The 14,343-nt window shown below is 39.7% G+C and overlaps 1 protein-coding gene across 2 annotated transcripts in view; it reads left to right on the top strand.

The window, feature by feature from the left end:
- NAV2 (neuron navigator 2) overlaps positions 1-14,343 on the top strand; it is a 234,703-nt gene that overhangs the window by 188,024 nt on the left and 32,336 nt on the right. For both annotated transcript variants that reach the window (XM_063331285.1, XM_063331286.1), the window contains 6 exons: positions 763-1,230; positions 2,263-2,328; positions 3,570-3,614; positions 5,801-5,961; positions 8,135-8,323; positions 13,545-13,597. In XM_063331285.1, coding sequence (XP_063187355.1) covers positions 763-1,230; positions 2,263-2,328; positions 3,570-3,614; positions 5,801-5,961; positions 8,135-8,323; positions 13,545-13,597 — 982 coding nt within the window. The remainder of the gene's footprint in view (positions 1-762; positions 1,231-2,262; positions 2,329-3,569; positions 3,615-5,800; positions 5,962-8,134; positions 8,324-13,544; positions 13,598-14,343) is intronic.

Consider the following 14,343-nt stretch of genomic DNA (forward strand, 5'->3'; position numbering starts at 1 on the left):
GAAGCTCCGATTCCTTCAGAATTTTGAGGATCGGTTTTAGAATGGTTGATAATCTGTTTTTAAGCACGTTTACTTCTAAGACGCTTTTGCAAAAGTGGTGCAAATTGGAGAAGTGACGGTCATGCTCCTCTAACCGTGCTTTTAGATCCCTTCCCTCGCACGTGTTCTGGCACTCAGCTAGTCTGTTACTGAGCCAGTTCCAGGTGCCAAACCAGGTAAAATCTCATTCCACACTCTAAAAAAATAGTTTCCAGCCAGCTTGGCTCCTGAAATGAGACAAGCCTACATTTGATACCAGTAAATATTTTTCCCTTTACATCCCAGCAAATGCTGCTTCTGTGCAGAGCGTTGGGTGATTTGCACAGAATTTACCTGGAGAGGAAGCTTTCGACCTCTGGTGTTCCATGCTGCAGATTAATTGATGCTGTGTTTCTCTGGTATCCTTTTTCCTTAAGGAGCAGAAGACAATGTGGCTGTAGTTTAGTTCTGTGAAGCTGTGTTTTAGCTTTGTGAAAGTAGTATTTGATCATTCAGAGAAGAGATTCCTAAGATAGATTTGAAGTTATCGTAATTGTCTCTGGACTTTATTAAAGGGGGCGTGAACACAAGGACATCCATGAATGTATAGTTGGGTATGTCCAGTGTAGGATCATTTACTTAATGTTGGTTTTCTGAAGCTAAGATGATATGTGGTCTAGATAGAAAATATCCTTGTGTTTAATATTACATTTTATGTATTTTTGATGTTGTCTTTTTTGACAGGCTTTTCGGTGGCAAGCCTAGTAAACAAGTTCCCATCACAACAGCTGAAAATATGAAAAATTCGGTAGTCATCTCCAATCCTCACGCTACCATGAACCAGCAGGGTAACCTTGATTCGCCATCTGGCAGTGGTATGCTGAGCAGTGGGGGCAGCAGCCCTCTGTATAGTAAAAACACAGATATGAACCAGTCTCCTCTAGCTTCTAGTCCCAGTTCAGCACACTCGGCTCCTTCCAACAGTTTAACATGGGGTACCAATGCAAGTAGCTCTTCTGCTGTCAGCAAGGATGGCATTGGATACCAGTCTGTCAGCAGTCTTCATACCAGCTGTGAATCCATTGACATCTCTCTGAGCAGTGGAGGTGGGCTGAGCCATAACTCCTCCAGTGGCTTGATTCCAACCTCTAAAGATGATTCTCTGACTCCCTTTGTCCGAACCAACAGCGTTAAGACTACGTTGTCTGAAAGGTTAGTAGGTTTTTCTCTCCTTTCCATTAAGCTTGTACGTATCTCGAATGTGAATGAAGTCCTGGCAGCAGTAGCCAGCACTGCACGTAGAAATCAAGCGGTGCTTCTGACAAGATAATGCTGAATGGTATTACTAGAACATACACAGAAGCCATTCCAGGCAAGTAGCCCAGTTCAGACCAAGAGGGTGGGTTCAGGTGAGGTTTTTAATTTGCTGTGGTAGACAATGTGGCAACTTTTCTTGTTACCATATTATACCTAATATTTGAATTTTGCATCATACATTGTCCTTCCAAAGTTGACCTGATAGCGATATTCAGAAAAACCTCCAGTGTTGTTACCATTTTGGTTTGAGAAGCCAACTGTTCCGTGTTGAACTTCTTTGTAACGTTTGACAAGCTTTTAAACTGGAGGTCATGCTGAAAAGAGGAGTCCCTGTCTCCCCCCATCACTTGATCCCTCCTCACCCTCTCCCTGCTGCCCTCTCCCTTCTCCAGCTGCTCCCTACAGCGTTTCGGTACAGGCATTTGTGTGAATGCTTAGTGAACCCCACTGGGAGATGGATCCAACTGGAAAATGATCACCTGAATTGTATTTCAGACTGATCAGTTCCCCAGCTGCTTTACACGATGAGATTCATTGGTACTAGATTCGTCGGAGCTAGGAACAGGTTGGCCAGGGAGGAGGGAACGAGACTGCTTTTTAGCATCAGAGCTCTGTGAGCGGCACATTGAGCTAACATTGGGATATACCAGACGATGACTTGCAGCGCATGCTCTCTGAATGGCCTTTTGTTGAGGGCAGTAGTGCCCCTGCAAGCATTGGAAATCGGCAATATTCTGCTGTGTAATTGAGTAGTCGGGTAGCAAAATTTTTGTAGTTGCATCTCAATGGAGGAAATAACCGCTGAATATAATGTTCTGACAGTTTGGGTTTCTGTTTGTTTTTTATTATAACTCCTTTCTGTTCTCTCCTCTTTTCATTCTAATATTCCTTCTCTTGTTTTCTGTCTTGTTGGACTGATTCTTCTAGCCCTCTTTCTTCCCCTGCTGCTAGCCCCAAATTCTGCCGAAATACTTTGCCCAGGAGACAGGACAGGTAATGCTGTCTCAGGACAAGGCTGTAGGTTTTGTTGCCCATCTCGGTGAAGCAAATTGTTTTGTGACGGACTGTGCTCAGTTGAGTCCTCTGCTGTGTTCATCGTTCAGGTGTGAACTGACACAAAGACATGCCAGTGAGAGTCCCCTCAAACACCCCATCTATCTACCTAAATCAATCTGGAGAACGGCATACGGCAGAGTTGGCATGTTTTTGGCGTTGCTCTTGTTACTGGGAACATCTTTTGGTTTGTGGGGGTATTTTCCCCCCCCCCTCCCCCCGCCCCTCGTTTCTTTGCCAAAGGCAATGTGAAAATCTTGCCCTTTTTTTGTCTACCAATCTAAACTCTCACTAGCATTTCAGCATTCCTCTGGCATGCTGCTTTTCCTGCTGCCTTTCAGGCCTGTCCTTTTTGTCGTGAAGTCCCTGTGTCATTCAGTGTCGTCAGTCTTTTCTTGCAGTTTGGCTCATGAGTGTTTTGCAGGGACTTGGGTACATCCATCCTTGTAAAGACAAATGCTAAAGCTGGGAAAAGATTACCCAAATCTAAACATTCTAGCTCACTGCTGTAATTTTAGTCACTCCCACGCTGTAATTTAGCTATAAGGATTGTTAAAATTAATTCATTTAAGCACGTGGATATTTTCTTTAAAAACTAATTAACAGACTCTGCCCAGTTACAAGATCCTCAGTTGTAAAAACATAAACTTAAATATTTGGGTTTTGGATGGCTAATAGATTCATTTTACTTTGCTAATGGAATTTAATCTAAGATTTGAAAATTTGGACGGTCTGGGCTCAATACTTTTACTGCTATACATTGCAGCTGCGTATTAGTAATTAGCTGCATTCCCTAAATGGTGTCTGCTGAAAGAGATGTCGGGAAGGTGGTTTGGACGTGAAGATTCTCATCAGTTTTCACAAATAGTCTGCCTCACGCCTGCTGAAAAGCATAGTTTTAAGCATCCATTTGACATTTAAAGAGCCATTTTTGTTCATTGTGGGTAGGAGAAATAGCCAAACCACGGTGTGAACAGATGAGATTCGTTGGCATGGTACCAGATGCATGTTTGTGCAAATCCACACCTCGGGAAGGAGGTTTTTGCATGTTTCCGTAGGAAGGCCCCAGCGCCTTTTCCTCTGAAAAGGCGATGCAGATGTTTGTACGTCCTTCTTCGTCCTGATCTTATTCCTTCCCTTTTGTTCTTCTCTGAAGTTCTTTTCTTTTAACTTTTCTGCAGCGACCCACATCTTGATAGGAACACTTTGCCTAAGAAGGGACTCAGGTATTGGTGTTTCCACACGGTTTAACAGCTTTTGTTGTGGCTTTGGAGTTTGCTTTGTGTCTCTGTTGTGGCTGGTGGTGATGGTCGCAGTTTGCAAGAGGTGGCAACAATATTCATTCCTTCCTTCTTTCTTTCTTTCTTTCTTTCTTACTTTCTTTCTCCTTTCTTTCTTTAATCCTCAAAGATGACCATTGACCACTGCTTTTTTTCGTCCAGTGGCTTCTGCGCTTGAGCAAGAACTGTGGCTTTTGCTGGCTGAATTGCTGAAAAGCATCTCCTAAACGATCATTGGGCTTGACTTGAAAACAATAATTTTGCAGCTTCTATGGCTATTACATGGAATGATTTGAGATCGTTTTCACCCCTGGGAACCTTGGTGTTGGTATACAAGTAAAAAAGATTTTCAATATCCTGCCAAACCTTTTAGGATGGGATTGGACATATTAATTTAAAAAATGTATTTGCTTCAGAATACCTGAATATATAGGGCTCTTAGAGAGAACTTCTACTGTTCTAGAAAAGAACCAAAAAATCCCCAAACAAACTGTTGGCAATTGTCTTCTCATAAATTTTGTATATCTGTAAGGTCGTGATGTTTGTAACACAAAAAGACTATACCAAAAAAGATTTTTCTATTGATACCAGCAATTCTAGCAAGATAGTCAACATTAGGTGTAGTAATTAAATGCTTTGTTAGAGAATTTACAGAAGGTATCTTAGACAATTGAGAAGATCGCAGCATCAGAACTGGGTAGTGCAGCTTCTAGGATCACTGAGCTGATGCCTTGAAATTGCAGCTGTGATTTTTCTGTCCTGGACGCGTTGTTCTTCACAGCGGCTTTACCCCGTGCAGCCAAGTGCTAAAAGCCTTTCTTAAAATGGCGTTTCATCCCAAGTGTTTTTGTGGTTCTCAAGTATGCCTCTACTAAGTAAAGACTCTCTTTTAAGACCAAAGCGTTTGAGCGCTGAAGAGGTAGGTATTAATGCTGGGAAAAAAAATAATCCTTAGGGTGTTGAAGTAAAATGACTTTTTAGGCTGATACGTGTGCAAAGTTTAAGAGATGCAGATAGTCAGGGACTGTTGAGGCACAACCAGAAAAATGAATGCATTTTTTTAAAGTAGTTCGAGTTTTTGCAACGTTAATTACTGTAGCATTCATATTAATTTAAAATAGTCTTAATAAGTGATATCTTACCGTGGAGTATTTAGTGGGAGGGAATCTAATTAATTAAATAGATAATATCGACTAATAATGGGCTCCAAGTGTTTAGTTTTTGGGAGGAGAGCTAGTAACTCACAACTCTTTCTCAAAAGCAGATGGCATAGCATAAGGCAGACGCTGAAATCCATCAGCAGACAAGTGTTGCCATGATGCTCGTTCTGTTGATACCCGTATCTTATCACGTATTTCAGCTAACACTGCTGGTAACATACCTCTTCTTTAGGCATATGCAGAAGCAGATTTAAAACTTTGCTTAAGGTGAAGCCGGTGGGTGTTTTGCCATTGATGTTGGCATAGACAGCGTTTCCGCTATTTTCTTTGCCTTCAGAAAAGGCTAAACGTAGTCTTCTTTATGACGATTTCGTGCTATTAGTTTTGAACGAAATGGGATACACCTCCACAGACCTTTATATTAATGTCTCTGGAATATGAATTATTGGGTCACAACTTGCCTAAAAAAATCTGGTAATGGCTTTGTTGACTTGAATTTGGCTGTAATATGACAAAAAGCCAGGTAAGCTTAGCGATGCACCAAAATACTAAAATAGTGATAGGATTTTGGTATAACCGAAGGAAAGGATTTCCAAATTATGGTTTTATTTTTCAATCATACATACGTAACACGCACTGTATTTTATTCTACAGTACACAACTTCTATTTGTAGCTTTTTGTTTGCTACCAGTTTGATCACTACTGAAGCCGCAGGAAAGGAGGTTTGGGTGTTTTTTTCCTGAACAGAAGTGGAATGAATTAGGAACAGCTTAGAACAGCTTGGAACAGCTCCTTAATCCAGAATTGTATTGGGTTTACACCATATTAATCCTTAAATTTCATATGAGAGTTCTTCCGTCTTTCTTCCCCTCTCTCCCTCCCCAAGTCTTGTGACATTTCATGGTTGTTTCTTTTGAAATTTTAAATAAATGTCAAAAGCTCATTTTGGAAAAACTGCTTTGTTTTTGCAGGTATACTCCGTCCTCCCAGCTCCGTAATCAAGAAGATGCGAAAGAATGGCTACGGTCCCATTCAGCAGGAGGACTTCAGGATACTGCTGGCAATTCCCCATTTTCATCTGGATCCAGCATAACATCACCCTCTGGAACTAGATTTAACTTCTCACAGCTTGGTGAATAATTATCTGTTTGGATAATCGTAGCAATACATTGAGTGTCTCGAAAGTAGCATATTGCACAATATCATTGTCTTTCAGCAGCTCCGAGTCCCAGGTTCAACCTCAGGAAGCGCTTTCATTGAAACGAGTGGGACTAATTAGCATTATTATCTCGTATGCCCAAAGGTGGCAAACTTGCATTAAATCTTTGAAAATACTTCTCTGGGAGTAATCAGATGCCTTAATATAAAATGTGAGCTATTCAGTGGAGCTATTTGTTAATATCACACATTGGTGTGTTTAAAGGACTTAGGACATTGCCTACCTGTTTAGTGATATTGCTTTAAAATCCAAGCATATTACTTATATTACACATATTATAATATTACACGTATATATATATAAAATACACATATTACCATATGTGCCAGTCTCATCAGACTGAAATATTTTATCTTTGTGTGTGTTTTTCAAGTGGTTTGTTGGAAAATTGCACAAGGTCAGTCTGAAATAATAATAAAAGGCAGAACTTTAAGTCAGAAAAAAGGCCGTTCCTTCACTTAATTACGTTGATAAAAGTAGACGCTTTTTAAATGAAGGAAACAATAAAAGTTGATTGACAGGATACATAAAGCATTGGAGATTTTGGTCGACTATATCAGCAGTTGAAACGACCTGATTTAAAGTGCTAATAGTGCTCATCTGCAGTGTGAAGACTAAATATTACTTACTCGCCTTTGCAATTTGTTTAGGGATGTAAATCTATCCTAGCAGTACATATATCGCCTTTTAAGTTAAGTGAGATTTGGAAAATACAATGTCAAACAGACATTTTCTGTTTCTTTTTGACTTTCAGAAGCCCCTCCGTCTTCTCTAGAGCGATAAAGAATTAACACTCAAAATAGTTACGCCCGTACTTGTGAACTTCTTGTGTCGTGTGAATTTGCAGCAGCTTACATGCTCACCTATTTCTAGTGCGGTCTTGAGTTGCAGCAGTGACGTTTTAGAATCTCTCTTTGTTCTGCAAAGAAACAGATGCAAGGAACAGCTTTCAATAAACCGACACTTAACGGCACTTCAGCTGAATATACACACAGTGTAATTACATTGCCAACAGCTAACCAACTGTCTTGAAAGTTCATGAAAGTACCTAAATAGTCCAAAAAAAATAATAATAAAGTGTAGTCACAGGCCCAGAAAGTTAACTCTTTCTGGAGAATATTGAAGATTATTTACATTAATAAGCTTCAAAAGCTATTTGGCCCCAGGGAAGTAACAAAAAAAAAAAAAAGAAGATATTTTTCTGTGCTCTTAAGAAAAGAACTTGGAGATAGCGGAGTCAAGAGGGCACTGCATTTAATTTAACATCAAATATTGATACGAAAGTTGAGTTTTCAACTGAATTACTGTATCTTCTACAATAGCCTGTATGAGTTGATGGTGTATATACAAACAGGCAGTGGCAGCGCACCAAGAGGAACCTGTCGGTTGAACAGAAAGTTTGGTCTCTTTTTTCCACAAACCAACTAGTTCTTAGTAAACAGCAGATATAATTTTAGCACAGAAGTCCTTTAATAAAAATGTGAAACTGGAGTAAACATTTTGTGCTCTTGCTGGGAGAGTATTGGCTTTTGAGGCAAAATCGGTATTTTATAATCCTTAGGACCTCATAATGGAACGAAACAATTCTGAAATCTACAACTGTTAGGAAACCAAAGCTCTTAAAATTTGTGACTTAAATACATAGAAAAATGTCATTTTCTGAGAACTTGAAGGCTTTGAAGGAAATAGTTCGCAAAGCCTGAGCTATACAGATAAAATACTAGTTTAAATTCCTTCAGGCATTTTCATCCTTTTTGAGGAAGGACTGTTCCAAATTAAATGAGGGTTAATTAGTTCATGCCTACAAGGTGTTAGTGAGTTGACTGAGCTTGTCTGTAGAAGCATAGACATATCACCGCGTGTCTAAAATGACCTTATTTACTTGGTTTTCTTATTCATTAGCTTGCTTTGCATACCTCTTATTTGAATTCATTGAATTCAGAAAAATAATGAAGCCTGGAGAAGGTGACATCAAAAATTTGTGTCTTAAAGAAAAAAAAAAAAAGCTTTTTGGTAGTTGCACAAAAATTAAGTATGAAAATTTGTGGTCGCGCAAATAAATTGGTGTTTATTCTTCACTTTATAGCAAGCCCAACCACTGCAGCCCAGATGAGCCTGTCAAACCCAACCATGCTACGGACCCACAGCCTTTCCAATGCAGATGGTCCTTATGACCCCTATAGCGATACGCGCTTCAGGAACAGCTCGATGTCCCTGGACGAGAAAAGCAGAACAATGAGCCGGTCTGGCTCATTCCGCGATGGCTTTGAAGAAGGTCAGTAAAGAAGTTCTGGAAATGATCAGAAAACGGCATTCCCACGTAAACCAAGTATAAATTTGGTGCTTTTCAGTTCAGTATAGGGGTCGTTTCAGAGCACAGTTCTCTCTGTGTGGAGCTCTCAGTGTTAGAGAAAGCTTTAGTCCTAGTCATCACTGTTCTTGTTCTGATGATATTCATTCAGTGATCCTTCTGGGCCGGACCTAGGAAAGCCTAGGTACAGGCCATCGCTGTTCAAGAAATGTTTTAAACACATCCTGCGCTTCATTATTAGTGGTCTCAGAATGACTCTAGTTCATGCTTAGGGTTAGCATATTAAATGTTGCCTTGAATAGGACTGTTCTCCTGAACCTGGGCCTTTACACTTCTGTTTGTGATGTAAGAAATTGATACCAGCCAGACTCTTGTTTCTATCCTAGTTAATTTTTCCAGTATTTAGTCTGTATTCAAATTGTCTTTTTTTATTTCTGCTCAATGTCCTGAGTTGATATCTGAGCAGTTCTTCAAAACATCTAGGCTCTTCTTTTTAATTCCTCATCATCTTTAATTCCTCCTTCTCAGATATGTAATCATACCTGATAAAAGAAGCCTATTTAAATATAAGAAGAAAAAGTAATTTACCTATAAATAAATAATTAGTTTGGTTGCTACTGATCAAGCAACCTTATGGCTGTAGCAGGAGTAGCTATGAGCACACATTAAAACCCTTGAGGGTTGCACTTCTCAAAGTCAAGTGTGGGGTGAGCTCTGGGAGTGGTTCATAGGAAGCTCTTTCAGAATTAGCTCGTTGAGTCTTAAATCTCCTTTCTGGCGAGGATTGGGAGCTTGGTTAGCCATGAAGTACTTCATCACTACAGGTCACACAAGCCTTTGATGACTTGCTTCTCCACTGCTGAAGGCCTGCACTGACTCAGAGTGTTAATACCAGTGCCTGGTTGTTGCTGCTCCCCTAGAGCCAGGCATGCATGAGAACCACACTTGAATGCTTTTAGGGACCTTTAGGAGTCACAAGGTACCTCCCTGGAGATACTGGTTATCCCATCAGTTTTGGATATGGCTCTGGAAAGACGCAGGACCAATTCGTTATTGAATTTAGCCAGTCTAACTCCATTACATTTAATTGTATTTTAGAGGCCCGTGGCTGAGGATCTTCGTTAGGCGTTGAAAATTATTAGAATAATGCTGTAGGGATGAAAACTGTCATTGCAGGAATTAACCTTTGTTTATGCCATGCTCTCAGAAAGCTAGATGATCTTGAACAGTCAAAGATCGCCGGATATTTAGTCAGTTGAATTCCGTTCTATGACTAAAGAGTTCCTTAATAGAATCTGCGAAGGAATTTAAATCGCTGCAGCTGTGCTATACTTAGATGATATACTAAAAGAGCTGCTACAGCAAAACTTACTCAGGTTTTATTGAAGATATTCTCAAAAAAATTGTAACCGTAGTCTTTTTAGTGTGCTTAAGATTGCAGCAAATCCATTTTGGCATGTTGGAGGTTAAACTGTCTGTTATAATTTAGAACTTTTTGTCCAGAAGAGAGGCTAGAATGGAAGAATATTTAGTAAGTATTCCATTTTTTTTCCAAACCGTTTTAAAAAAAGAAAATGAAAAGGGAAGTTATGCTCAAAAGGTGAAATGCTCTACAAAGTGTTTTTCATTCATTTAAAAAAAGTAGTAAAAAAGAAGTCCAAGAAAACTTTACCAAGTTATGGACTTGAAAGCAGCGGGGAAAGATCACTTGTGTATACGAGGAAGGAATGTGACCCTGCAGCGGACATGCTGAAGAAGTCCTTTTCATATTTTCCTAAATTTTTGGCGCTTAAAAGTATAATAATATTTGACCAGATGGGATGAATGGTTAGGTGCAGTCTCTGTATGTTAGTCTTCAGGTTAGATGTTTTCTGTTACTCCTTTGGCCATACAGAAGGCAGGGGCAGCCTGACATATATGCTGTCCTGTGCTTTCAAACCTGTGGATCTTATTGCCCTTCACCTTGAGAGAATAGATCAAAAAGTATTCTAGAAACTAAATCTGTGTTTAATGAACCAATTGATTTTATACAATCAGCCAGTGTCAATGAAGCATAAGTCCGGGTCTTAAATGAAGCTTACCAATCTACTTCTTAATTATTTATTAGCACGTAAGATTGCAAGATGTTTGTTTCTTACTGGTTTGAGCAGGGCCAGGATTTATTCTTAAAAGCATTTTTTAATTTTGTCGCCATGATGCGAAGTACAGTCATGTTCTCTTACAGCACAACATGGAAGTTGAAATGTTAGTCAGCCTTGCAGTACGTAATTCTTTTGATCGGAAGAGTCTCGGGTCTGGGGAGCTACCAGCAGGACCAGCTTCCAAACTAGCCAGAACTTCAGGGGGAAGAAACACCGCCTAGAACTTAAGTTGTCTCTTGGCTGTCCAGTTTCCCCACTTCCCTGCCCATAAGTCTTCTCAAGGAGCTGTGCTGCCTAGAGAGAAAGAAATTAAATATATCGTCGTAAGGGTACAAATTTTTATTTCTTTTTGTACTACTGACAGCAGTACCTGCTGTTCCCTCTGCTCTTTGGACAGTTCATCACGGCTAGACCGTTTCTTTTCTACCATTAAAAATGATACGTGCTTGCATATGCATTTATAGCACTTTAAAATAATAGCTCCGAAACAATTTGGGTTTGTAGCCTGCGTGCAGATGCATGTTAACTGCAAAACACAGGAATCACATCAAGAGCATAACTGCCTTCAGGCTCCTAATTAAATAGCCTTAAAGTAGCCATCTGCAGATACTTTAAAAAGAAATTGCGCAAAAATATTAACTCCTTAGTTGTCCTTGCAACTGGAAATCTCACATTATATTCACGTTCAAACGATGCAGTGGTGATGTTTTACAAGCGGGAGTACGATTCCCAGAGTTCGATGTTTTTTCCCTTTTTTCAAGTCGTCTTTCCTTCTTTAAAGTCCCCATGTGATCTTAAAATTTCCAGCTGATGCTAACTCAAAAATGCATGTGTCCCAATTGGTTTGGAGGAGATCTGCTTCTTTTCTGGCCAGTTGATATGGTTGTTCTTTTGAATACATCTCTACTTGTAAAAACCACACAAAGCAAGTGTATAGAGGGGCAAACTAGAAAATAATAATATATTCTCTGTATGAGTCCAATGGTGGCCCGCCCTTTGGGCTTTCCACCTTGAAAAAGGGAGTCCGAAGGGTAAAATGCAGGTAAAAAGAAAAGCCACAGGGAGATGTTAAGTGCATAGCCTCTGTGATATGAAGAGAATTAAAATGGATTAGGAATCTTCAGCTTGGAAAAACGACGGCTGAAGGGAGGTGTTAGTATATAATTGAGGGCGTTACAGAAAGGTTGTTGAGATTCATTGTGGTGATGTAAGGTGGTTGAGATCCATTACCTCTCGTATCACAGGGGTGTGGAGACACTTAAGGAACTTACTGACCGATTCAGCAGCAGGTCTAAAACAACTGCAAAGAATTCCATTTCTGAACACAAGAAGAGGTTTTTTGTTACAAAATGTGTCAGTGGATTCAGAAGCGGTTGAGCAAGTTAAGGGTGGAGAGGTCACAGCAACTAGGAAACAGAATGGGCCGACTGCAGTTTCCATCTCAGGAATTTCCATCTCTCATTCCCAGAAGATGCAAAGGTGTATCTGGGGAAAAATCACCGGGTCTCTGCCGCCTCCTTGCATTCTTTTCCCTAAACATGCGCTGCGGTTGCAGCCAGAGATGGAGCACACGATTAGACAGCCCTTGGATCTGACTCACGCTAGTTATTTTTATGTTCTTAATGCAGTACAGTCCTTAACATCTCACTATAAAGATCATTTTAATCGAAAATATGATTAACCAGAAAAAGCAAATGGGTGTGAGTTTGTTTTTTTTTTACTTTCTTGTGGGTTTTTTTAAATTGTCTTAAATTCCTCCAGAAGCCAGCTTAGACTTTGTTTACTTCTCTTTCCAGCCTTGCCTTAGGATATAATGTCAATGGGAAAGCAGAACCCATTTATTATGAACGTAGGAGAATTGCAGTAGGTAATTAGAACAAAATGGCAGCTTTTCTAAACTTTTTTTTTTTTTTGGCTGGAGGATTTAGATGAAAGAAAAAGTGATTTAACACGATTTCATATGATTTGTGTGAAGTTCCTGAAGTTTGAATGAAAGTTTCCGTTAAACGTATATTGTTTCTAAAAATAAAAATAAAGGAAATATAATTTTGCATGTTTCAGTAGCAGAAAAGAATAGCTTCAGGTAGTTTTTTTTAATAGCATGATCAGAAACAAAATGACGTTATATGTAAATCCTAACACCAGGGTGATGGTAACAACCTTCGGAATCAATGTATGTGTATATCTTTCACTGACTGTATATTTAAATGCAAAACCTGCTTGAAACGGATTCTTTTCCAGGAAAGGTTTTGTAGCCATGTTTTCATTCTGGTCATTTTTCTATGAGAGAATGAACTCTGCCGCCTTAAAGAAATGCTTTAGAATGCTTAAAGAAATTGCTTTAAAGAAAGACCGAAAAACCCCGCAGGGGTAGGGAACATTCAGCTCATCGATGCCCGTGATGGATGTAGTGAGCAGAAGGAGAAGCAGCTGCCTTCAGAGGACAGTTCAGAGCCTCACAATTAGATAATAGTTTCTGTCCTGGGTATTCCACGTCTTCTCCTGGAGCACCTGGTTATGTGCTGGAGCTGGGTGTCGCGGCCTTCTAGGGACATCTCCGTCTTGGTCTGCTGCTTAAAGAAAACAACCCGACCCCTCAACCTCATCTAAAACTGCAGATGAAGTACTTAGATTTACTTTTGTAACCTCGTCTGCATTTCAGTTAACTTGTTGGTTTTTTATCTTGAGTAAGGCCTTTTGTAGGAGTCTTAAGATAAGCCATCCATAGAAATAGTTATTTCTGAACAAATCTTCATCAGAACTTCTCTTTTTAATCTTCTTGACCACACCTCATTTCCCCCAAACCCAAGTGTTATGAAATTGTTAAAACAGCTTTACCAAATCACAGTTTGAGGATTGTATTACCTGGCTGTGCATTCTCCAAACTGTACATTTGTGCAATAATATAACTAAGTTTGTGACGGATGATGAAATTTGTGAAAGTATTTCTTCAGTAGGCTGCTCGTTGGCGGTGAATGATCTGTGATGATCCCGCTGTGTGGTTACTGTATTTATAGTCATTGTGTTTATTTTCTTTCCTTTAGTGCATGGTTCTTCTCTCTCTTTGGTATCCAGTACGTCATCTATTTATTCAACAGTGAGTATAATGAAAGGAACAATTTGGGTTAACTAATCAAAATTATTGAATTGACTGGTCTTATTGTGCTAATTATTTTTGCCGTTCAAGGAGGAAGGAAAAAAAGCGGTTTTCATTTGGTTATGTTCTGAGTGCTAGCTATGAAATCTATGTTCACCTTCAAAAAGATGTCTGTGGATGTTTAGCAGTATCCTCATTTAAACACAGACGTTAATGGCCTGAAAGCAGCAATTTATTCAGTCAGTGTTTTACAGCTACGCTAAATAGGCTTTGCTACAAAGGACCTCAGTAGATCTGAGGAGATTTGAACTTCATTACGTAAAGCACCCCAAAATGTGCTGAATAAAGTCGTTCCAGCCTTGTATTAGTGATTTGCTAATAAAGAAGTTTGAGTAAGTTTTTTAAAGCACAGATTTTAATAATTCTAAAGAAGCCATTTGTTCACTCTGCCAGTAATATTTTCCTCCAAAAGTATGTGTTCATTTAGGTGATCTGATCCTAAAATAAGGGGGGACCTACAAGAAAGCTGGAGAGGGACTTTTTACAGGGGCATGTAGTGATGGGATATGGGGTAATGGCTTCAAACTGGAAAAGGAGAAATTTAAATTAGATATCAGGAAGAAATTTTTCGTTATGAGGGTGGTGCGACACTGGAACAGGTTGCCCAGAGAAGCTGTGGCTGCCCCATCCCTGGAGGTGTTCAAGGCCAGGCTGGATGGGGCTTGGAGCAACCCAGTCTGGTGGGA

The sequence above is a fragment of the Chroicocephalus ridibundus genome, chromosome 4, assembly GCF_963924245.1.
Source record: "Chroicocephalus ridibundus chromosome 4, bChrRid1.1, whole genome shotgun sequence".
In the NCBI taxonomy this organism is placed as follows: Eukaryota; Metazoa; Chordata; class Aves; order Charadriiformes; family Laridae; genus Chroicocephalus; species Chroicocephalus ridibundus.